This window comes from Bubalus kerabau, chromosome 1 (assembly GCF_029407905.1).
Source record: "Bubalus kerabau isolate K-KA32 ecotype Philippines breed swamp buffalo chromosome 1, PCC_UOA_SB_1v2, whole genome shotgun sequence".
NCBI lineage: Eukaryota > Metazoa > Chordata > Mammalia > Artiodactyla > Bovidae > Bubalus > Bubalus kerabau.
In genome coordinates, this window is record NC_073624.1 from 181,832,439 (window position 1) to 181,857,665 (window position 25,227).

Consider the following 25,227-nt stretch of genomic DNA (forward strand, 5'->3'; position numbering starts at 1 on the left):
CAGCCCCTCACCACGGATGGAGGCACTGTCATTACAGAAGCTGGGAGAAAACATCCCAAGTGCTTGGGTTGGGGACCTCATCATCTTGGGGAATCCAGGAAGGAAGGGGCTACGCCTGGGACTTTGGTGGGTATTGGTCTCTGTTTTCCCAGGGTTGGAGGGAAATGGGGGTAGGGAGAGGAGGCAATGGGCTCCTGGACTCTTCTGTTCCCAAGGGCTGGGATTCAGACAGAGGGTTATAGAGACTTCTGAGGTCTCTTCATACTCACTGCTAGGGGTGGTGGGCTGAGTTTGGTGGTTGTATCCTACACATGTAAGGGGAAGAAGGGAGAAGAGGGGGAAGATGAGTCAAAGTGAAGAAAGGATAGGGAGAATGTGGGGCCTCATGAAATGCAAACATTAGAAAAATGATGGTGGTCTTCCCTAGTGGTCCAGTGGTTAAGAATTTGCCTGCCAATGCAGGGGTCATGGGTTCAATCCCTGGTCCAGGAAAATTCCACATGCTGAGGAGCAACTAAGTCCACGCACCACAACTACTGAAATCCACGTGCTCTAGAACCCATGCTCCGCAAAAAGAGAAGCCGGCACAATGAGAAGCCTACACCCCACAACTAGAGAGTAGCCCCCCTCACTGCAACTAGAGATTGCACGGCAACAAAACCCAGCAGAAACAAAATAAATAAAAAGGATGGCCGACCCTCACCATTGACGTAGAGACTGTCCTGGTCCAGGGTGTAGGGGCCCAGCTGGGTGACACCGTGTGTCAGCTGACTCAGCTCCCAATACAGCTGCTCTCTGTCCAGCCCAGGGCCCACTGGATCAGGGCGGTGGGTGCAGACAGCATCCACTCCAGTGGCCGCTCCATTCTTTTCAGGCCTGGGAAGAGCAGCAGGAGAGGAGGATGACAATAAATGGAAACTCTAGGGGTAAGGGAGGGTATCGAGATCTCTGGGGATAGGACAGGAAGGGGCCAGGGGAAATGGGAAGGCTGGTAGAGAGGTGAGAAGTCAGACTTAGATTTTCTGAGAGCACAGACTTCCAGCCAACCTGGGACTGTGAGCAGAGTTGGTGGTGGGGGGAGGAAGTATTTCAATTAAATGGCAAATCTGAAGCCTGCTTCTTTCTGGAATGGGGACAAGAGAGCTCACCCTGGAGACAGATGAAGTGCTGGATAGGGGAACAGCTGGAATTTGGGATTAAAGCAGGTGAAGAAGGCATGCTTCTCTTGAGAGAAATCATCAGGATAGAATTGAAAACCTAAAGGAAATGCCCTCATTGGTCAAGGGGAGGGGAGCGGAGGGAATTCAGAAGGATGACCAGGCTAGGGGCTCAATCCTGCTGATAGTCTGTCGAATCTGGGGACTGTTGGGGGAAGTCCTTGGTCTTTAAGTCGGTGACTCCTGAATACCACCTCAGCTGAGGATACAGGGAAGACAGGAAGGAGGAAGGTCAAAATCCTTGGGTCTGGGAGCACTTGAGGCAGCTCTGGCCGCCGACGCCAAGGTCTTACCTGAGCGATGTCAGTCGGCAGCCTGAGTACAGGTGGCCCACACGGGTGTTCTTGAACAAGAGTCTGAGCTATAGAGGAGGGAGAGGGAGAATAGGAAGTGTGAGGGTTGGGAGAAGGGCAGATGTGATATGGGTGTGGCTGGCATCCGTGGGAGCAAGGGTGAGGTAGGTGGGGCTTGTGTTTGGTGGGCGGGGCAGAAGTGAAGTGGGCGGGGCTCTCACCAGATCCTGCAGGATTCTCTCTGTATTGTTGAACTTCCAGGAACCAGGGCGATGCATGTCCTCCACATAGTGCAAGTTATTGATGGTGAAGTTGAGGGTGAATGGCACCAGGGCAGGGCTGGCTACTGTAGTAGGAGTTTGTGAGAGATATCCACGGAGTTTACCCTATGCTCAATAAGCTGGGGCATAGGTCATCCCACCTGCATGTCCTCAAAATTGGGGAGGGTCTTCCTCCAGCATGGGTAGTTTCCATAGGGAGGAGATCCCAGACATTACCCTCACTGGAAGCACTGGGGATAGTTATGAAAAAGTGCACTAAAGAGTAAATATTGGGTTGGCCCAAAAGTTCCTTTGGGTCTGTCCATGTGCTATAACAGAAGAACCCAAACAATTTTTGGGCCAACTCAATATATCCACAGGCAGGAGGCAAGCATATCTGACTCTTCAGTTAGCTAAAATTCCAGATAGATATCCTGTTTTTTTTTTTTTTTTTGAGATTTAAAAAAAAAACAACAATTATTTTTCTGAGATTCATCTACTTATTGTTTTTAAAATTTTGTTTGAAGAAATGCTTGCATTGCATTTTTATGGGTAAGACTCTGTTGTAAGTACCTTCCTTACATTTTAACTCATTTACTTCTTGAGGCAAAACCTTTGGAGGGAGATAGTATTCTTATCCCCATTTTACAGATGTAAAAACTCAAGGGAGGTTAAGTAATTTGCCCCAAGCCATTTAATCTATAAATGGCAGAGCATAGAATGAATCCAGGTGTGTGGTCCAGGAATCTGTGCTCCTAACCCCTCCACTTAGGACCACTGGCAAGTCCCACCTGCAGTGACCACTCACTCTGGCCTGAGTGGTCAGTGGTGAGAACTCCTTCGGAGGCCCTAGCTGATGAGTATCTAGAGATTTAAGCAAGCCAGAGATAATGATATCTCAGACTCTCAGTCGAGTCAATGGGTGGTATTGAAATCTACTCTGGGCCAGTTGGAGGCCAGGAATGGGAAGCTGGCCTCTGATCAAGCCAGTCTGCCTAAGTCCCTGGCCAGGACCTGTGAGACAGCTATACTTGTAGCTCATGCCATTCCTTTCTTTTCTGGAAATAAAAACTAAATTCCCTGAAAGAACCAACTCTTCTCACCACCAAATCTCACCTGTGATAATGCTAATTATAATTCAATATTTACTTGCACATTCACATCTTTAGTCTCTGTCTTTCATGTTGGAAGCCCATCTAAGACTAGCCCTTTCTATTCTCTTTGCTGCTGTATCAGCGGGGCCTTTTACATAGTAAGTGCTAAATAAATACTTATCAAATGAATGAATGAATGAATGAGTATGATGATCTCCAATGACCAAGTGGCCAAGATCTTTGCAGGGAAAAAGTGCAGAGAGGAAGCTCCTACCTGTAGAGACTGAGACCGGGGCCATAGAAGTCGCTGGGAAGATGGTAGAGGTCGTGGCAACTGAGAAGAAAACACAGCAAGGCAAATATAGCAGAAGAGAGGGCTTCTCTAATCAAGGAGGGCCCATCATGGAACCTTAAGATCCTTTTCCTGTTCAGCCTAAGGGCTGTGCCAGGCTTGTCTTTTCCCAGCTGGAGAGTGAAAGTAGGGAAAATCCAGAGATTTCCTGGTTCCTTCCACCTCTGGGTACATGGACTAAGGATAACAGGGAGGAAGGATGGGCCCCAAAGCAATAGGACAGTAGGGCCCACAAATTACTACTCACTGCTGGGGGTGGAGTTCGGGGCTTGATGGGTATAGCCTGTAGAAAGAGAAGGAGACAAAAGGTGAAGGTATAAAGATGGGGGGTGGGAGTGGCAAGAATCTGGGGCAAGAATTTGAGTTTCTATGAATCTATTTATTTAATAGATTTAATTTATTTAATACCCACTGGTAAAGAATCTGCCTGCCAAGCAGGAGACACAAGTTCAATCCCTGGGTCAGGAGGATCCCCTGGAGAAGAAAATGGCAACCCATTCCAGTATTCTTGCTTGGGAAATCCCATGGACAGAGGAGCCTGGAAGGCTACAGTCCATGGGGTTGCAAAAAAAGGTGGACATGACTTAGTGACCGAGTCACTATAATAGCGATTTATTTAAGCAGTGTTCATGGTGCACCCTCAAAGTGCAGACCGTATAGACAAACCTTAGAGAATGCAATGAAAACAGAGAGATTTTTTAATAGATTTTTTTTAATGTGGACCACTTTTAAAGTCTTTTATTGAATTTGTTATAATATTGTTTCTGTCTTATGTTTTGGCTTTTTGGCCACAAGGCATGCAGGATCTTAGCTCCCTGACCAGGGGCCGAACCCTCACCCCCTGCATTAGAAGCTGAAGTCTTAACCATTGGAACAGCAGGACAGTCCCAGGGAGGACTCTCTGAATCAGGTCATCTGTTGTCTATCCCTCTGCCATCTCTCCCCCTCACCCTCTCTGAGTGTCTGATCCCTCAGTGTATCTCCAGAAATGCTGTGAATGAGGGAACAAACCAAAGGTGCAGGCTAGTTTGAGACAAGCTCAAACCCTCCCCATACTGGATAGGAGGACAGGTGATCCGAAAGGTATGTCATGAGCCCAGGGCACACGATCTGCAGTGAGCCCTGCGAGGAATCAGGAGGAGGTCCTGAGTGTAGCTCATGGTATAGTGAAACATGGGGAGGGGCAGTTAGTGCATCAGGGTTAAGGGAGATGTGGGGACCCAATATGAGTCAAGGATACTCTGGTGCAATAAAAGGGGTTTCAGGGGGTAGAGGCCATCAAGGATTCCCCATCAGCATCCTCTCATCAGGAGAGAAGGCCTTGAGGGTGGATTCAAGATTAAAAAAACCATGAGGGGCTTCCCTGGTGTCTCAGTGATACAGAATCCACCTGCCAGTGCAGGGGACATGGGTTTGACCCCTGGTCCGGGAAGATCCCACATGTTTTGGAGAAACTAAACCTGTGCACCACAGCTATTGAGCATGTGCTCTAAAGCCTGGGAGCCACAACTATTGAGCCTAAGTGCCGCAACTACTGAAGCCCGTGTGCCCTAGAGCCTGTGCTCTACAACAAGAGAAGCCACTGCAACGAGAAGCCTCAACTAGAGAGTAGCCCCGGCTCGGCTCAACTCGAGAAAGCCCACACAGCAAAGACCCAGCATAGGCAATAGATAAATATATTTTCTTTTTAAAAAAGAAGAAACCATGAAGCCAAGATCTGAATCAACACACCCAGAGCACACAGCCAAGCCTCTAAGGGCAGGACAGGGAGCATGATCTCAAGTCTGAGGGGCTCACCATTGACGTAGAGACTGTCCCTGTCCAGGGTGTAGGGGCCCAGCAGGGTGACGCCATGGGTCAGTTGGCTCAACTCCCAGTACAGCTGCTCTCTGTCCAATCCAGGGCCTTTGGGGTCAGGGCGATGCATGCAGATGGCGTCCACTCTGGTGGCTGCGCCATCCTTCTCAGGCCTGTGTAAAAACCTCCATATAGTTGGTCCAACTAGCTCTCCATCTGTCCATCCTGCCCTCCCTCTCTTTGCCACCCCTAAGGCAGAAACCTCAGAAGCCTGAATTAACAAGAAAGCTGCTGGGATCACCCTCTGTGTTTTTTCAGTCTTCTAATTTTACTGAGACTTTCAATGGCTAAGTTAAAGATCTCTCTTGGTAAATGTCACATTGCACTTGAAAATATTTGGGTTATTTTCAAATATCTTTGGATATTGATTTCTAACATAATTCCACAGTGATAAGAGAACAGACTCTGTATGATTTCAATACCTTTAGGCTATGCAATTTTTGCACCTTGTTTTATGTCCCTGGATATGTTCCAGTGTCTCCCAGTATATAGTCTATGGGAATTTGAATAGAATTTGTATCTTACTGTTGTGTGAAAACTGTATAAATCTTAATATCACATTCCTATAGGTAATTATTCCCTGGAGAAGGGCATGTCAACCCACTCCAGTATTCTTGCCTGGAGAATCCCATGGACAGAGGAGCCTGGTGGGCTACAGTCTATGGGGTTGCAAAGAGTCAGATACAACTGAAGTGACTTAGCACATACGCACGCACATGTAATTACTATACCTACACCATATATAATATAATATATACTGGGCTTCTCAGGTGGCACTAGTGATAAAGAAGGTTCTTTATTATGTCTCCTGCCAGTGCAGTAGACATAAGAGGTGCAGGTTCAATCCCTGGGTGGGGAAGATCCCTTGGAGTAGAAAGTGGCAACCCCTCCAATATTCTTGCCTGAAAAATCCCATGGACAGAAAGCCTGGCAGGCTATAGTCCATGGGGTCGCAGAGGGTCAGACACGACTGAGGGACCGAGCACACACCTTGCAAGGCAGGCAATGGAGGCAGTGCTGTTTAAGGGCTGGGAGCTTGGCTCTAGAACCTGAAATGCTGGGGTTGTTCTGTGTGACCTTCACAAATTACTTAATCCCTCTGAGCCTCAGTTTCTCCTTTTGTTCTTGCTTCCTGAGTCTGTGGAGAAGACTGATGATTAAATATAAAGTAACGGCACACTGCCTTGGGTCTTAGCACTTGTTAGTTGCTGGTGTTATTGTTGTTGTTAATACTTAGTATCCATGAACAGTAGTCATTCTAAGCATGAGTGAAGTCAGGGAGCTGGTAGATTATGGTCCCATTAACCTGTTGGCTGTGTTGTTGGGGAGGGTCTTACCTGAGCAAGGCTAGTCTGCAGCCTGAATAGAGGGATCCCAGACTGCTGCTATTCTTGAAGATGTGTTTGAGCTATAAAAAGGAGAGGGGAGTTGAGAAGGAACCACTGAGAGAGGCCAGGAGGAGCTGGGACATAGGTGGACTAATAGGTCAGGTGGGTGGGGCTGGCACTAGTGGGCAGAGCTGGAGCAAAGTGGGTGGGACTAGTGTTAGTGGGTGAGGCTGGCATTGATGGGCAGGGCTCTCACCAGACCCTGCAGGATCAACTCGGTGGCGTTGAATTTCCAGGAGCCAGGGCTCTGCATGTCCTCCTCGAAGGTTAGGTTGGTGATGGTGAAGTTGAGGGTGAAAGGCATCAGAAGAGGGACTCCTGCTGCACCAGGGGAAGGAAAAAGACCACTCCTGAGTCAGACCTGGGCTGAGCTCTAAGATAACTTCCAGGGACAGAAATGGAGGGCCCAGATCTGAGGAAGCAAAGATTCCTAGCTGGCAGGCCACCGTAGGACCAGAGACAGAAGGCTAAATAAGGGGCAAAGCAAAATGCTGTTACATGCAGTAGGGTGCACATTCCTTAGGATGGCTATTATTTTTTTAAAAAAGAAAGAAAAAGAAGTTTTGGGGATTCCCTGGCAGTCCAGTGGTTAGGACTCCACCTAGTCTTTCACTGCTGAGGGCCCAGGTTCAATTCCTGGTTAGGGAACTAAGGTTCGGCAAGCCATGCCATGTTAAAAAAAGATACTGATGGTGAGGATATGGAGAAATTGAATCCTCATGCATTGTTGGTGAAAACGCTGGTGGAGTTGCTATAGAGAACAGTTTGGTGGTTCCTCATAAAGTTAATTCACTCCTAGGTATGTACACCCAAAGAACTGAAAACAGGGACTTGGAGACTTGAAAACAAATGTTCACAGCAGCAGCATTTACAGTAGCCAAAAAGTGGAAGAAACCTAAGTATCCATTAACAGATGAATGGATAAAGAAAACGTATATACAATGGAATAGTATTCAGCTATAAAAGGAATTTAGGATGTCAAGAGATACCTGGAGTAACAGGCAAATTTGGCCTTGAAGTACAAAATGAAGCAGGGCAAAGGCTAACAGAGCTTTGTCAAGAGAACGCACTGGTCATAGCAAACACCCTCTTCCAACAACACAAGAGAAGACTCTACACATGGACATCACTAGATGGTCAATACCGAAATCAGATTGATTATATCCTTTGCAGCCAAAGATGGAGAAGCTCTATATAGTCAGCAAAAACAAGATCAGGAGCTGACATGGCTCAGATCATGAACTCTTTATTGTCAAATTCAGACTTAAATTTAAGAAAATAGGGAAAAACCACTAGACCATTCAAGTATTAACCTAAATCAAATCCCTTACGATTATACAGTGGAAGTGACAAATAGATTCAAGGGATTAGATCTGATAGACAGAGTTCCGGAAGAACTATGGATGGAGGTTCATGACATTGTACAAGAGGCAGTGATCAAGACCATCCCCAAGAAAAAGAAATGCAAAAAGGCAAAATGGTTGTCTGAGGAGGGCTTACAAATAGCTGAGGAAAGAAGAGAAGCCAAAGGCAAAGGAGAAAAGGAAAGATATACCCATTTGAATGCAAAGTTCCAAAGAAGAGCACAGAGAGATAAGAAAGCCTTTCTCAGTGATCAATGCAAAGAGATAGAGGGAAACAATAGAATGGGAAACCAGATCTCTTCAAGAAATTTAGAGATACCAAGGGAACATTTCATGCAAAGATGGGCACAATAAAGGACAGAAATGGTATGGACCTAAAAGAAGCAGAAGATATTAAGAAGAGGTGGCAAGAATACATAGAAGAACTATACAAAAAATATCATCATGACCCAGATAACCATGATGGTGTGATCACTCACCTAGAGCCAGACATCCTGGAATGTGAAGGCAAGTGGGCCTTAGGAAGAATCATTATGAACAAAGCTAGTGGAAGTGATGGAATTCCAGTTGAGCTATTTCAAATCCTAAAAGATGACGCTATTACAGTACTGCACTCAATATGCCAGCAAATTTGGGAAACTCAGCAGTGGCCACAGGAATGGAAAAGGTCAGTTTTCATTCCAATGCCAAAGAAAGGCAATGCCAAAGAATGCTCAAACTACTGCACAATTGCACTCATCTCACACACTAGTAAAGTAATGCTCAAAATTCTGCAAGCCAGGCTTCAGCAGTATGTGAACCGTGAACTTCCAGGTATTCAAGCTGGATTTAGAAAAGGCAGAGGAAGCAAAGATCAAATTGCCAACATCTGTTGGATTGTTGAAAAGGCAAGAGAGTTTCAGAAAAACATCTACTTTTCCTTTATTGACTATGCCAAAGACTTTGACTGTGTGGATCACAACAAATTGTGGAAAATTCTTAAAGAGATGGGAGTACCAGACCACCTTACCTGCCTTCTGAGAAATCTGTATGCAGGTCAAGAAGCAACAGTTAGAACAGGACATGGAACAACAGATTGGTTCCAAATAGGAAAAGGAGTCCATCAAGGATGTATATTGTCACCCTGCTTATTTAACTTATATGCAGAGTATATCATGTGAAATGCTGGGCTGGATGAAGCACAAGCTGGAATCAAGACTGCTGGGAGAAATATCAATAACCTCAGATATGCAGATGACACCACCCTTATAGAAGAAAGCTAAGAACTAAAGAGCCTCTTGATGAAAGTGAGAGAAGAGAATGAAAAAGCTGGCTTAAAACTCAACATTTAGACAACTAAGATCATGGCATCCAGTCCCATCACTTCATGGCAAATAAATGGGGAAACAATGGAAACAGTGACAGACTTTATTGTTTTGGGCTCCAAAATCACTGCAGATGGTGACTGCAGCCATGAAATTAAAAGACGCTTGCTCCTTGGAAGGAAAGCTATGACCAACCTAGATAGCATATTAAAAAGCAGAGACATTATTTTGTCAACAAAGGTCTGTCTAGTCAAAGCTATAGTTTTTCCTGTGGTCATGTATGGATGTGAGAGTTGGACTATAAAGAAAGCTGAGCACCAAAGAATTGATGTCTTTGAGCTGTGGTGTTGGAGAAAACTCTTGTGAGTTCCTTGGACTGAAAGGAGATCCAATCAGTCCATCCTAAAGGAAATCAGTCCTGAATATTCATTGGAAGGACTGATACTGAAGCTGAAGCTCCAATACTTTGGCCATCTGATACAAAGAACTGACTCATTGGAAAAGACCCTGATGCTGGGAAAGATTGAAGGTGGGAGGAGAAGGGGATGACAGAAGATGAGATGGCTGGATGGCATCACCGACTCGATGGACGAGTTTGAACAAGATCTGGGAGTTGGTGATAGACAGGGGGGGCCTGGCATGCTGCAGTCCATGGAGTTGCAAAGAGTCAGACACGATTGAGCGACTGAACTGAACTGAACTGATAAAAGGAATGAACTTGTTATACTTCTACAACATGGATGAATCTTAAAAACATTATGCTAAGTGAAATAAATCACACATGAAAAGACAAATACTGTATGATTCCCCTCACATAAAGTTACCTAGATTAAGTAAATTCACAGAGGCAGAAGAGAGAATAGAGGTTACCAGGGCTGGGCATGGGGGTTAAGAGGATTTAATGTTTAATGGGCTTGGAGTTTCTGTTTGGGATGCTGCAAATTTTCTGGAAATGGATGGTGGTGATGACTGTACAATATTGTGAATAAACACTTAAAAATGGTAAATTAAAAACATTTTAAATAGTAAATTCTATTGGTTCTATAGTAAATTCCCTCAGCCCCTCACCAGTCATGTGACCAGGGGCACGTTACTTAACTTGTCTGCCTATCTCCATTTCTTTATCTGTAAAATGGGGAGAATTATGCATTGCAGAGAAAGTATGAAGGTTAAGTGACTGTTAAAAAGTCAGCACATTTCAAGGATATTATGCTGAATGAAAGGAGCCAATCCTCAAAGGTTCCATGTACTTATATAACATTCTTGAAATGACAAAATTATAGAGATGGAAAACAGATTAGTAGTTGCCAAGGGTTCGAGTGGAAAAGATTGTTGTTTGTCGGGTCTGACTGTTTGAGACCCCAAGGACTGTAGTCCTCCAGGCTACTCTGTCCTTGGGATTCTCCAGGCAAGAATACTAGAGCGGGTGGCCATTTCCTTCTCCAGGGGAGCCTCCTGACCCCAGGATCAAACCCAGCTTTCCTGAATTGCAGGCAGATTCTTTACCGTCACAAGGGAAGCCCTTAGTGGAGGGGGTGGGGGACTAAAATCTTAGTCCCTCTGCCTAGCTAGCACAGAACACATATCCAATAAATATCTGTCACACTAAAATCCTTGGTACTCCCTGTGGTAGGTGTTTTATGCACATTTTCTTTCTTTTTACATTAATTTTTTAATTGGCATATAGTTGATTTACTCACATTTTTATTTCACTTTCACAACGACTACCAAGTATTATTATTCATACTTGGCGGGTGAGGAAACTGAGGCACTGAGAGGATAAGTAAATTATGCATGGTCATCAGAGCTGGATGGATGAAGAATTCATACTCCATGCCCTTGAGGAATTTAGAGCAGTGCAGGGGCAGCCCATGGTAGTTCTCATTGTTTCACGGCAGCTTGTCTCTGAAACCCATGGGTCTTAGCTTTGAGGCTTCCTAGAAGGATCTAGGGGCTTTCCTGGTGGCTCACACAGTAAAGAATTCACCTGCAATGCAGGAGACCTGGGTTCGATCCCTGGGGTGGGAAAATCCCTGGAGGAAGGCATGGTCACCCACTCCATTCTTGCCTGGAGAATCCCATGGACAGAGGAGCCTGGTGGGCTACAGTCCGTGGGGTCGCAAACAGTCGGACATGACTGAGTGACTAAGCACACACAGCAACAGAAAGATCTGGAGAAAGAAGTCACCTACCTGTGGAGCTAGGGAAGTGGGTTGGCACCATGGAGGTCCCTGGGAAGGGTGGGGAGGTCCCAGCAGCTGAGGAGAAACGGTCTGGAGTGAGAATAGGGATTTCAAGCGGGGCATGGATGTCACCACATGCATCTTTCTGGTCCAATTGGAGCCACTGTACGTAGCGGGCATTGGATGAGACACCCGGGTCCTCCCATATCTCTACTCCCTGAGGCTCTGGAAGGAGGGGATCAGTGTTTGTTCACCAGGGGCCTGGAGCACAGGGTTATCAAGGTCTTGAGTACTCACCACTGGTGGTAGAGGCTGAGGTCCATTGGGTGTAACCTGCAATGAGAAACAGAGACAGGATTGGGATGCAAGCAGGAAAGAGATGGCCAAGATAGAGCTCAAGGACCAACACCCCCCACCCTCGACTGAGACTTCCAGTTGCAAAGCAACAGTTATGATGGAGGAACAACCGTATCTTGTTCTTAAAAGGCTTGTGACCCCATGGACTATAGACCACCAGGCTGAGAAATCAAAGATCCGATATATGTCTTCATGGGTTCACAATTTACTGATGTTTTTTAGTCCCTAAGTCATGTCCAACTCTTTGCAACCCCATGGACTGTAGTCCACCAAGCTCCTCTGTCCATGGGATTTCCCAGGCTAGAATATGAGAGTGAGTTGCCATTTCCTGCTCCAAGAGATCTTCCTGATAGAGATGAGACCTGTGTCTCCTGCCTTGGCAGGTGGATTCTTTACCACTCAGCCACAAGGGGAGCCCTTGCAATTTATTTGGGAAGATAAATACACTGACATTTCTACAACATGGGCTTTAAATTTGTGCTTTTCTAGAGGAGATTTTGAGATATTGCCAGGGGGAAGATAAATGGCCAGACTCTTGGGTCCCCATTGGCTACAGGCAGATTGATAGTATCTTTCATCTTCTTTTTTTAAAATTTATTTATTTGGTTACACCAGGTCTTAGTTGTAGCATGTGGGATGAAGTTCCCTGTTAGGAGAAGAGTTAGTTGCTCTGTTGTGTCCAACTATTTGCAATTCCTATGGACTGTAGCCAGCCAGGCTCTGCTGTCCATGGGATTCTCCAGGCAAGAATACTGCAGTGGGTTGCCATTTCCTTCTCCAGGGGGATCTTCCCAATCCAGAGATGGAAGCTGGGTCTCCTGCATTGCAGGCAGTTTCTTTAGCATCTGAGCCACCAGGAAAGTTTCCTGACCAGGGATCAAACCTGGGACCCTTGCATTGGGAATGGAAGTTCTAAGTCTCTTTCATCTTCTGGAGAAAGGCTCTGTGCCTCAGAGAAGTTTATAAATCAAAGTCCTGGAATGCAGGAATAGCCCATGGGCTTTCTTGAGTCATCAAGAGAGATTGCTCAAGTGGGAAATGATACACAGGATGGGTCCTATGGCAAACTGGAGAATCCCATCCCTTCTGGGAGAGCAGAATATCAGCTTCAACATGTGGTTACAAAAAGGACACTCAGATTTTGCCCATCTCTGACAGTGAAAGTATTTGATGAATGTCTGTCCTCTATTATGTCTAAGATGGAGAAAATGATTCTTTCTAGAGTTTTGATCATTAAATGGCAGGACTCATGGCATACAGTTAGAATGCAAAGGCAATCCATAAGTGATCTATGTGTATGTATAAGGCATTTTAAAATTTTTATTTTATATTGGTGTGAAAATGTGAAGTCACTCAGTCATGTCTGACTCTTTGTGACCCCTATACAGTCCATGGAATTCTCCAGGCCAGAATACTGGAGTGGATAGCCTTTCCCTTCTCCAGGGGATCTTCCCAACCCAGGAATCGAACCCAGGTCTCCCACATTGCAGGCGGATTCTTTACCAACTGAGCCACCAGGGAAACCCATATGAGTGTAGTTGATTTGCAATGTTGTGTTGGTTTTGGGTGTGCAGTGGGGGTGATTCAGTTACACACACACACACACACACACACACACACACACACATATATATATATCTCCACTCTTTTTTAGATTCTTTTCCCATGTGGGTCATTACAGAGTATTGAGTGGAGTTCACTGGGCTGTACAGTGGGTCCTTGTTGACTTTCTATTTTTTATATAGTAGTATGTGTATGTTAACTCCAGACTTCTAATTTATCCATCATCCCCCTTTTTTTGCATAAGTGTTTAACTGGAAATTTTCTGTGTGCAAAATTTAATCCCTCTATATGAAACTTTTATATCAATTTTACTGACAAAGAAACTGAGGCTTAGAGGGATTAAATAAATTATCCTAAGTCACAAGACTGATTTTATCCCAAATCTGTGGAGTTCCATTCCTTCTTTCACACCATCCTTTACCTTAGAACTACTCAGTCGTGTCCGACTCTTTTCAACCCCATGGACTATATAGTCAATGGAACTCTCCAGGCCAGAATACTGGAAGGGGTAGCCTTTTGCTTCTCCAGGGGATCTTCCCAACCCAGGGATCGAACCCAGGTCTCCCACATTGCAGACGGATTCTTTACCAGCTGAACCACCAGGGAAGCCCAAGAATACTGGAGTGGGTCCTCTCCAGTTGATCTTCCCGACCCAGGAATTGAACCAGGGTCTCCTGCATTGCAGGAAGATTCTTTACCAGCTGAGCTACCAGGGAAACTCACTTACAACTATTCATAAAAACCTAAGTAGGGCTTCCCAGGTGACTCAGTGGTAAAGAATCCTCCTGCCAATGCAGGAGATGAGGGTTTGATCCCTGGGTTGGGAAGATCCCTGGAGGAGGAAATGGAAACCCACTCCAATATTCTTGCCTGGGAAATCCTATGGACAGAGGAGCCTGGCAGGCTACATATAGTCCATGGGGTTGCAAAGAGTCTGACACAACTTAGCAACTAAAATAGCAATAACGACCTAAGAAAGATAACACTGTTGGAAATAGCTGATATGCATTAAAACAAAAAACATTTAAAATATGTTAACATTATTTAGATGGAATATTACATTGGTTTGTCTTCTGAACAACAACAACAAAAAAAAGATGCTCACCATTGACATAGAGGCTGTCCTTGTCCAAAGTGAAGGATCCCAGCTGGGTGACACCATGAGTCTCATGGCTCAGTTCCCGGTACAGCCTCTCTCGGTCTAGTTTAAGGCCCATGGGGTTAGGTCGGTGAGTACAGACAGCATCAACTCCAGTGGCTCTTCTGTTTTTTTCAGGCCTGGTTAGGGTAGGACACAGGCATAGGGAGGTGGGAATTCCAGAAAAGGGCTCTGGAAAGCCTCACTGAGGGAAGGAACTGAGAAGGGAAAACTGGAATGGTTTTGGTGTTGAGGGAGAATTGGAAATGACTATGCCAGCCAAGGTCCCTGAACACAGAGGATGTAGCATCTAGAAATGCTGATATTTGTGCTAAGCTGGCACTCATAACAAGGCATCACACACCGTAACAACAAAAGCAGGACAGAGGGGTTGGAAGGAAGGAATCTGAGGGTTCAACAAGGTTAAAAAAGGTGATGTCAAATTCCTTAAATTCCAGCCTTGCCACTGAACTGCTGAATGACTCTGGCTAAGTCTCTCAACCTCTCTGTGGCTCAATTTTTTTCATTCATTAAATGAGGTAATAGTATAGACCTCACAGTACTTAGCACTCAGCTCAATAAAGGCAGCCAAGTTTACTACATATTAATAGGGCCAGTGTTCTTGGTGAATGGACCCTGTGATGAGAGAGACTGAGTTTTTTGAAAGAAACAGTGAGGTCAAGCTGCCAGTCTAGGGTGGACGTGGGATGGGGGATGGTATCGCAGAGCCAAGAATATCTCAGTGGATCAATGGAATCAGTGGAAATGGGAAGACCTAGAATCATGTCTGGAGGGCAAGAGTGACTATCTTCGGAGCTGGGGGCATTGCATTCTCTGACAAAAGGTCAGTGACCGGGAGATGTCACCCAAGGGAGTAGGGTACCCTGAGTATACATATGGGGTTTTCCACATGCTGAATTTACTCTCAGTACTTGAATATATAAAACATTGTAGGGCTTCCCTGGTGGCTCAGGGGTAAGGCATCCGCCTGCTAATGCAGGAGACAAGGTTCGTTTGATCCCTGATACAGTAAGAGTCCACATGCCGTGAAGCATCTAAGTCCGTGTTCCACAACTACTGAGGCTGTGCTCCAGAGAGTAGCCCCCACTTGCCACAACCAGAGAAAGCCCTTACACAGCAACAAAGATCCAGCATAGCCAAAAATAAATAAATACAATTATTAAAAAAGATTGTGAATAATTTATTGCATGCATAGATACAATGACGCACCCTCTACAGCAAGCTTTCTTAACCTCGGCACCATGAGCTTTTCAGGTCAGGTAATTCTTTGCCTTCGGAGACTGTTCTGTGCATTGTAGGATATTTAGCAGCATCCCTGGCCTCATTCACTAGATGCCCTCACTAGTAACCTCCACTCTTGAATTGTGACAACCAAAAAAATGTCTTGGATTTCCCTGGTGGTGCAGTGGATAGGAATCTGCCTGCCAATACAGGGGACATGAGTTTGATCCCTGGTTTGGAAAGATTTCACCTATTGCAGGGCACCTAAACCTGTGGACTACAACTGCTGAGCCCATGCTCTAGAGCCCAAGAGCCATTAACTACTGAGCCTGAGTGCTGCAACTGCTGAAGCCCTTGCACATAGAGCCTGTGCTCCACAAGAGGAGCCACTTCAATGAGAAGCCTTTGCACCACCATTAGCGAGTAGCCCCCACTCACCGCAACTAGAGAAAAGCCTGCACAGAACAATGAAGACCCAGCACAGCCAAAAAGAAATAAATAAGTAAAATGATTTTTAAAATGTCTCTAGATATTGCCAGATATCCCCTGGGAGTGAAATCACTCTTGGTTGAAAACTACTGCTCTCTAGTGGTGAAGCTGACATGATTATTTGGTTCCTTGATGAGTTCCAGAAGAAAGGTCTTTCTGAAAATTTCTACCTTCTCTTTCTGGGAAGGAGAATATAAGGACTTTGCATTTTCTGGTCAGAAACACAGTGTGAGGCAGGGTGAGAGCTGGTGGTCTGCTGTCCCTGGGATAGTGGGTATAAGTTGTGAGGGTCTAGGTCTTGGTCATCACCCCACCCTCTTCCCCACATTACCCAGGTGTCTACTCCGGCGTTCTCACCTGAGCAAGGTCAGTCGGCAGCCAGAATACAGGAGTTCAATACTGCTATTCCGGAACAAGGGTTTGAGCTGGGGATGAAAGAAAGGGAAGTGAGCATATGATGCTCAAGGGTCTGGTCAGGACGCGGGTAGGCACTGGAGGGGTTCTCACCAGGCGATTCAAGATCCTTTCCATGGTGTTGAATAGCTCAGATCCTGGGGGACTCATGTCGTCTGTGTAGTTTAGGTTGGTGATGGTGAAGTTGAGGGTGAAAGGCACCAGAGCAGGGCTCATGCCTGCCGTGGGAAGGGAGAGAGAGGTTCATTATGACCTCTGGCTGGGATGGCTGTAAACGGTGGGTCCAGAGTTGCCACCTTAGCCTCAGCGTCCAGTGAGTAAGGCTTGAGATATCCAACCCGTGTCACCCTTGCCTCCAGCCAGACTTAGAGAAGGCGCGGGGCCTCCATACCGGAAGGACAATTTTAGCTGGAAAAAGAACCTCAACTCTTTTCAGCCTGATATGTTTGAAGATAAACAGCTATTAGATATTTCTGTGGGAGGAAGAGAAGCAAAGTCACTCGATCACCCCCAGCGGCAGAGACCTCCCATAGTCTCTGACTTCATCAGGAGAGACTGTGCAGCTACTGAGTGGTCAAGACTGTCCCCCTCATGAAAGTGACCCCTCCTTCTTTGTCAATAACCATTGTTGAAGAGTGCATTTTATTTTATTTTTTAGTAAATAGTTTCAAGCTGAAGTATAGTTATTTACAATGTTGTGTGAATTTCTGCTGTACAGCAAAGTGAAAAAGTTGAAGCCATGGTGGCTGAAACTTTCCCAAACTTCTTTAAAACATACATTTTCAGATTCAGGAAATTTTATAAAATCCCAAAGAGGAGAAACTCAAAGAAAACCATGCTCAGATTCATCATGATCAAACTGTTGAACACCAAAGATGAAGAACAAATTGTGGATACATCTAGAGACAAATGACAGCTTCAGTCACGGAGTGCCTTGATTTATAGCACATGTAACATTTTAGACATGTTATATAAACAGTTAGGTTGATCGGGGTGGAGCAGTGAGGAAGCAGAAAGCATGCATCCTGCCTATAACGTGTAAAAAGTTTGCAGTGTCTTGACTTGCAAAACACAGAATTCCTGAAGGCAGAATTCAAATTACGAACCATAGTTCGTATCTCATAACTCTGGATTCACATGGTAGGATTAAGGTTCAAGGATGCTTACCCTCCACCATGACCTGTATAGTCAAAGCTATGGTTTTGTCATGTATAGATGTGAGAGTTGGACCATAAAGAAGGCTGAGCACCAAAGAATTGATGTTTTCAAACTGTGGTGCTAGATAAAACTCTTGAGTCCCTTGGACAGCAAGGAGATGCTTGCAAAAACTCAAAACAGTCAATACTAAAGGAAATAAGTCCTGAATATTCATTGGAAGGACTGATACTGAAACTGAAGCTCCAGTACTTTGGCCACCTGATGAGAAGTGCTGACTCTTTGGAAAAGACCTTGATGCTGGGAAAGATCGAAAGCAGGAGGAGAAGCGGGCAACAGACGATGAGATGGTTGGATGGCATTACTGATTCAATGGACATGAGTTTGAGTAAACTCTGAGAGATGGTAAAGGACAGGGAAGCCAGGCGTGCTGCAATCCATGGGGTTGCAAAGAGTCATATGCCACTTAGCGACTGAACAGCAATGCTCACTCTGGGCATGATAAAGACCCAAAGACTCAAATAAAAAAAAAAAAATCTTGGGCCTTTCCTGGTTTAAGAATCCACCTGTCAGTGTAGGGGACACAGGTTGGATCCCTGGTCTGCGAAGATTCCACACGCCTTGGAGCAACTAAGCCTGTGGGCCACAACTACTGAGCCCATGCACCTAGAGCTTTTACTTTGCAACAAGAGAAGCCACTGCAATGAGAAGCCATTCCACTGCAACACAAGAAAGCCCACGTGCAGCAACGAAGATCCAGGGCAGTGAAAAAAAAAAACAAAACCAAAAACTTAAGGGCTGGGGTAAGACAGGTTTTATGGTATAAACCAAGTCCCTGTACCAGGTACCTGGAGATTCAGGAGCCCTCAGACGAGAATATGGAGCAAGAATCAACTCAAGACTAAGATCCTATTTTCTGGATGTTCAAAATACAATCCACAAATTCGAACCTATACTGAGATTGTTACATTCATCCAATCAATAAATATAAGGTGAATGCTGATCAGGTGTTAAGCTTCAGGGTGATAAATACACAAAGACTGAATAAAGCAAACTGGAGTAAATTCCATGCAAGAAATACTCAAGGTGATATGATAGAGAAAAACCCGTGAGCCAGGTATGGATTCAGGAGAAATGCTGTATCATTTAAGTGATTTTGGAAGGTCTTTCAGTGAAGGTGGTGATCAAGCTGAAATGTGAAAGTTAAATAAGTTGCTAGGCATACCTCATCTCCAGAAAGGGCTACTAAAAAGGCAAGACAGAGGTTAGGACAGTAGAAGAACAGACAAGCCTCTGATGTGGCCAAAGCTTAGAAAGTGTGAGAGAAAATGTGGGACAGGATGAGGCTGGGTGGCCAATAGGGACCAGACAGTGCAGAGTTGAAGTTTCCTAGGTCCCAGAGAGCAGGTCCTACCTGTAGAGCTGAGGATGGGGGACAGAGATGTGGAGGATTCCAGAGAGAATGTAGAAGTCACTGGAGCTGAGGAAAAAAAATGGGGAAAATGATTGAGTTCCATCTGGAACAGATTGTAGAAGCAGAAATTTTTCATTGGAATTTGTATTTCTATCTTAATTTTTTTTTTTTGATGTGGACCATTTTTGAAGTCTTTATTGAATTTGTTATAATATTGCTTCTGCTTTATTATTTTGGTCATGAGGCATATGGGATCTTCTACAGGTGGCTCAGTGATAAAGAATCCACTTGCTAGTGCTAGAAACGCAGGAGATGCAGGTTCAGTCCTTGGGTTGGGAAGATCCTCCAGAGAAGGGCATGGCAACCTGCTCCAGTATCCCTGCCTGGAGAATCCCATGGACAGAGGTGCCTGTTGGGCTGTAGTCCATGGGGTCACAAAGAGTTGGACACAACTGAGCAAGCATGCAGGCTCCCCGACCAGGGATCAAACCCACACCCTCTGCACTGGAGGCGAAGTCTTAACCACTGGACCAAGAGGGAAGTCCCTGTGTTTCTATCTCGACTCAGAACAAGAACTTGGGTAGGTTAGGAGCTGCTCTGAGGCTACGGCTGGGCATATAGGGAGGAGGCATTGGGAATTTCTCTCTTGAAAGATGTGCTCTGGGGAATAAGGGTCCAGCGGGCATTGAAGAGGCACAGTTTGAAATACTCACTGCTCGTGGTGGGCATCCAGTACTGATGGTTATAACCTGCAGAAATGGAGAAAAGAGTACAGAAGGACTGTTATGATGTTAAGGAGTTGGATGGCAGACCTAGAAATGAAATTAACAAATTTTATGAGATTCACGTGAATAATGGTTACATCTTATTCTGTGCTCTTGTGTGCCTTGTCCTTTGAAAATAACAATGAACATCATCACCATTTTTATTGCTAAAGTGTTTAAATTAATTTTTTATCAGAATATAGTCACTTTACAATGTTGTGTTAGCTTCGACTGCATACAGATACAGAAAACAAACGTATAGATGTTGTTGTTCAGTCACTAAGTTGTGTCTGACTCTCTGCAGCAGCATGGACTGGAGCACATTAGGCTTTCCTGTCCTTCACTATCTCCCAGAGTTTGCTCAGACACATGTCCATTAAGTCAGTAATGCCATCCAACCAATGTATGAACACCAAGGGGGAAAAGCAAAATGGGAGGAATTGGGAGATAGGGGATTGACCTGTATACACTATTGATACTATGTATAAAATAGATAACTAATAAGAACCTACTTTATAGCACAGAGAACTCTACTCAAGGTGCTTTCGTGACTTGAATGGGAAGGAAGTCCAAAAAGGAGGGGATATATGAATATGTATGGCTGATTCATTTAGCTGTACAGTAGAAATTATTGCCAAAATTAAAATTCATTAACAATATCTGGCTCTATTTATTGGGAATGCATCAGAAATAATGCTAAACACTATAAAGATAATGGGGCAAATTTATGAATGAGTGTGTGTTCCAAGCCTTTGCTCTCTCAATCTCTAAAGACAATTTTGTCCTTGCTCTTTCACCTTCTCTGCCACCACAAAATTTTTATGATAGTGTTGTCTTTGCTGGCTTAGTTTTTGGTTTTTTCTTTGAGTGTATGTGTGTGTGTGTGATGTAGAATTGACAAAATTGTGGCAGGTGGGGAGAGTGGTATGTGGAGTTAAAGGTACAATAAGATGGAAGAAAGGGGATGCATGCGGTTCAAAATAGAGAAAATTTGGATCTGGGGTTGGGTAGTGAGAAAGAGGGAGAAGGCAATGGCACCCCACTCCAGTACTCTTGCCTGGAAAATCCCAGGGACAGAGGAGCCTGGTAGGCTGCAGTCCATGGGGTTGCTAAGAGTTGGACACGACTGAGTGACTTCACTTTCACTTTTCACTTTCATGCATTGGAGAAGGAAATAGCAATCCACTCCAGTGTTCTTGCCTGGAGAATCCCAGGGATGGGGGAGCCTGGTGGGCTGCCGTCTATGGGGTCGCACAGAGTCGGATACGACTGAAGCGACTTAGCAGCAGCAGAGGCAGCAGTGAGAAAGAGAATAGACTCAAAAGTCAGATGAATGGTAAAAAAATTGGAGCCTGAAATAAACTGGGGAAAAGAGAATTTCTTTTTTTTTTTTCAATGATGATGCATTTTATTTTTTTAACTTTTTATTTTGTATTGGTGTATATTGGATTAACAATGTTATGATAGTTTCAGACAAACAGTGAAGGGACTCAGCCATACATATACATGTATCCATTCCCCCCCCAACCCCCTCCCATCTAGCCTGCTACATAACATTGAGCAGAGTTCCCTGTGCTATACAGTAGGTCCCTGTTGCTTATCCATTTTAAATACAGCAGTGTGTACATGTCCATCCCAAACTCCCTAGCTGTCCCTTTCACCCATCCTCTGACCCCACCCCGGCAACCATAAGTTCATTCTCTAAGTCTGTGAGTAGAGAAGAGAATTTTTTTTATGATGTTCCCTCCATCATGGAATGCATGTCTTTGATACTCTCTGGGAGATGGGAATGAAGGCTGGACTAAGGGGAGCTCTGTGATTTACTTGGATTGTTGCTAGATCATCTCATTTGATTGTCAGGACAATCCTGTGTGGTATGTGTGTTTAGTCCATTCTATAGATGGGGCCTTAGAGCCTGGAGAGGTCACATGGCTTGTCCAGCGTCACATAAAACAGAGGTCTGTCACTCATCAATCTCCATGCTATTAATATGCTTTCAGTTAGTCCCAATTCTGGAGTTAAACCTTCTATAGACACCACGCAGGATGTGCTATTGTCAATTCAGTAAAATATATATTCCAAACCATATAGAAAGGACATTTCCAAGCTGACATAGAAGGGAAATAACTAATCAAGCATCAGGTTGGATTGCTGGCTAGAGATCATCAAAGCCTCTCTCTCCTGTGCTGACTGGCTTGCACCGGATGGTCTACAGTGTTGCCTTGTGGTTCAGAACTTGGAATTTAGACTTAACTTTCCATTTGAGTCTTGACTCTCCCTTGCATTATGGATGGGTTATCTGGGGCAAATGATTTCCTGCCTGAATGCATGATGGCTGTCTGTAAAAATGAGTGGAATAAGTCACAGAGTTTGGGATAAAATTAATATGAGATCACAGAAATAAAGTCCTTATTATAATTCCTGGCACGGAAGAAACTTTTGGTACGAATTAGCTACGGTGGCAGTTATTAGTCTTGGGGCACCGTGGCCACTGCTGCTGTGGTGTGTTGTGTGCGTGCATCCATCATGTTCTACTCTTTGCGACCCCATGGACTGTAGCCCACCAGGCTCCTCTGTCCATGGAATTTTCCAGGCAAGAATACTGGAATGGGTTGTCATTTCCTCCTCCAGGGGACCTTCCCAACCCAGGAATCAAACTCGAATCTCCTGCATTGGCAGGCAGCGTCTTTACCACTGAGCTACCTGGGAAGCTCAGGTATATATTTCATTACATATCACAACGAATAAAGTGTGCAATAAGTGTAATGTGCTTGAATCAAACCATCCCCCCTCCACCTCCACTCTGGTTCGTGGGAAAATTTTCTTCCACAAAACCAGTCCCAGGTGTCAAAAAGGCTGAGGACCACTGGTCTAGAGAGTTCTTCATGGTGGGGAGGCTGCCTTTTGCATTGTGGGATGTTTAGTAAGACCCTGATGCTGGGAAAGATTGAAGGCAGAAGGAGAAGAGGGCGACAGAGAATGAGATGGTTGGATGGCATCATCGATTCAATGGACATGAACTTGGGCAAACTCCAGAAGATGGTGGCAGACAGGAAAGCCTGGCCTGCGGCAGTCCATGGGGTCGCGAAGAGTCAGAGACGACTTGGCGACTGAACAAGAAATGTTTAGTAGCACTTCTGGCCTCTAACCACTAGATGTCACTAGCACCCCTCCAGTGATGACTTGAAAAATGTCTCCAGACTTGGTCAAATATCCCCTGGGATGCAGAATCTTCCCAGGTTGCGAACTATTGGTATAGAGAGACATGGGACTGTAGGAGACCCTGGCTGCAACACGGACACTCACCATTGACATAGAGGCTGTTACTGTCCAGAGTGTAGTTGCCTATCCTGGTGACACCATGAGTCAGCTGACTCAGCTCCTGGTACAACTTTTCTCTGTCCAGCCCAGGACGTGTGGGGTCAGGATAGTAGGTGCAGATGGCATCCACTCCCGTTGCTGCTCCATCCTTTTCAGTCCTAGGATGGCAGGAACAGAGGAATAGGGACATTCAGAGATGTGGGTGAGTTACATACTTTGTTCATCTTGAAATAGGCTGGGACCTGGGATGTAAGACTCTTTGATGCAGGGCTTCCACTTGGACAAATGTCTCCTCCAGCAATAAAATATGAAGAAAATATAATGGGCTAAAAATAACTGAGTGTATGTGTGCCTGTGCTCAGTTGCTCAGTTGTGTCTTTTTGTGACCCCGTGGATTGTAGCCTACCAGGCACCTCTGTCCATGGGATTTCCCAGGCAAGAATACTGGAGTGGGTTGTCATTTCCTTCTTCAGGGGATCTTCTCCACCCAGGGATTGAACCCATGTTTCCTGCATCTCTTACATTGGCAGGCAGATTCTTTACCACTGCCCCAGCTGTTGGGGCAAATTATGGACAACAAAATACAAAGAGAACAAACAAAAAAAAACCCAACCCAACTGCCACTTAACAAAAACAGGGGTTTGGGAGCAAAAATAGGATACTACGCACGCACCTTGCACACAGCACCACCAAATCGGTGGGCAGACCACCCAAGTCACCGCTCTGACCCCCTGGAAGCACCCCTATCCTCAGCTCATATAAGGGACCAGTTTGCTCCACCCCTTGGGGAGCAAAAAAACAAAAGAACTGTTGCTTGTTCTCACCCCCCCACCCCGCCACTGCTTCAGCGGGAACTCCAATAAAGCCTTGCCTGAATTTCCTGTCTGGCATCTGATCAATTTCTATTAAGAAGGACAAGAACCCTGGTTGGTAACAGTCTCTCTCTTAATGAATCCTCCTGCTAATGCAGGAGACAGAGGAGGTGCAGATGCAATCCCTTGGTTGGGAAAATCCCCTGGAGGAGGAAATGGCAACCCGTTTCAGTATTCTTGCCTGGAGACTCCCATGGACAGAGGGGCCTGGCGGGTTACTGTCCATGGGGTCTCAAAGAGTCGGATACGACTGAGCGACTAAACAACAGCTGCCCCACCACATCGTAAACCACAGGTCTTCCCCTCCAGGTGAGCTGGCCTGTAACAGTGCAGCCCTCAGGTTGCGTGTGTGTGTGGAGATGGGGGAGCCTTGCCTTACCTGAGCAGGGTCAGTCTGCAGTTAGAGTAGAGTGGGCCGACACTGGAGTTCTTGAGCAGAGGACCAAGCTGAGGGGGAGGTGAGAGGGAGATAAGTGGGAGGAGCCAAGGTGCCAGGTGGGGTGAGGATGAGGCAGGCTAGCTCAGGACTGAAGGGCTCTTACCAGGTGATTCAGAACCCTCTCAGTGAAGTTGAACTTCTCGGATCCTCGGTGCCCCATGTCTGGGGTATAGAACAGGTTGGTGATGGTGAAATTAAGGGTGAACGGCACCAGGGCTGGGCCCGTGTCTGCAACTGGAGGGAGAAAGAGAGAGAGGAGACCTATCAGTCTTAGGTCCGAGCTGTTCAGGGCAGGGGCGTGGGAGGGACCAGTGGCATCTCTCTGGGCATCACTGTTCAGTAGGTGAATCAGACTGAGATGGCCCACTGGGATAAACACCCCCCCCCCCCTCAGTCAGCTAGAGGAGGAGAAGGGACCTTTGTCTTAGTTAGAAGTGTGACATCAACTTGAAAGGGAACCTCAACTCTCTTATCTCAGAGTGTCCAAAAGGTTGACATGTTGTGGGCTATTTTGTAGGAAGGAACAGGAGGTACCAAGACCTTTTGAGCTCAAGCTTTAGGCCACAAATACTTGAAAAAAGTCAAGAAATCAAAATAGCAGTAACTTTTTAAAATGTGCATTTTATATATTCTATTAATCCTAACTTATGGTTACCAGAGGGGGAAGGAGGGAGGGAAGAATAAACTGGAAGATTGAAATTGACATATAAGATTGAGTGGGCATCAGGGTCCAGACCATGCTAAGTT

At 45.4% G+C, this 25,227-nt stretch overlaps 1 protein-coding gene across 1 annotated transcript in view; it reads right to left on the reverse strand.

The window, feature by feature from the left end:
* Positions 1-25,227, reverse strand: part of LOC129642004 (mucin-16-like) — a 115,626-nt gene that overhangs the window by 34,681 nt on the left and 55,718 nt on the right. Inside the window, exons 17-30 of the mRNA XM_055566570.1 lie at positions 24,584-24,714; positions 24,421-24,488; positions 23,155-23,327; positions 19,798-19,833; positions 19,085-19,150; positions 16,609-16,733; positions 16,459-16,526; positions 14,338-14,510; positions 11,610-11,645; positions 5,014-5,262; positions 3,464-3,499; positions 1,732-1,856; positions 1,511-1,578; positions 704-876 (exon numbers count right to left, since the gene is read on the reverse strand). Coding sequence (XP_055422545.1) covers positions 704-876; positions 1,511-1,578; positions 1,732-1,856; positions 3,464-3,499; positions 5,014-5,262; positions 11,610-11,645; positions 14,338-14,510; positions 16,459-16,526; positions 16,609-16,733; positions 19,085-19,150; positions 19,798-19,833; positions 23,155-23,327; positions 24,421-24,488; positions 24,584-24,714 — 1,527 coding nt within the window. The remainder of the gene's footprint in view (positions 1-703; positions 877-1,510; positions 1,579-1,731; positions 1,857-3,463; positions 3,500-5,013; positions 5,263-11,609; positions 11,646-14,337; positions 14,511-16,458; positions 16,527-16,608; positions 16,734-19,084; positions 19,151-19,797; positions 19,834-23,154; positions 23,328-24,420; positions 24,489-24,583; positions 24,715-25,227) is intronic.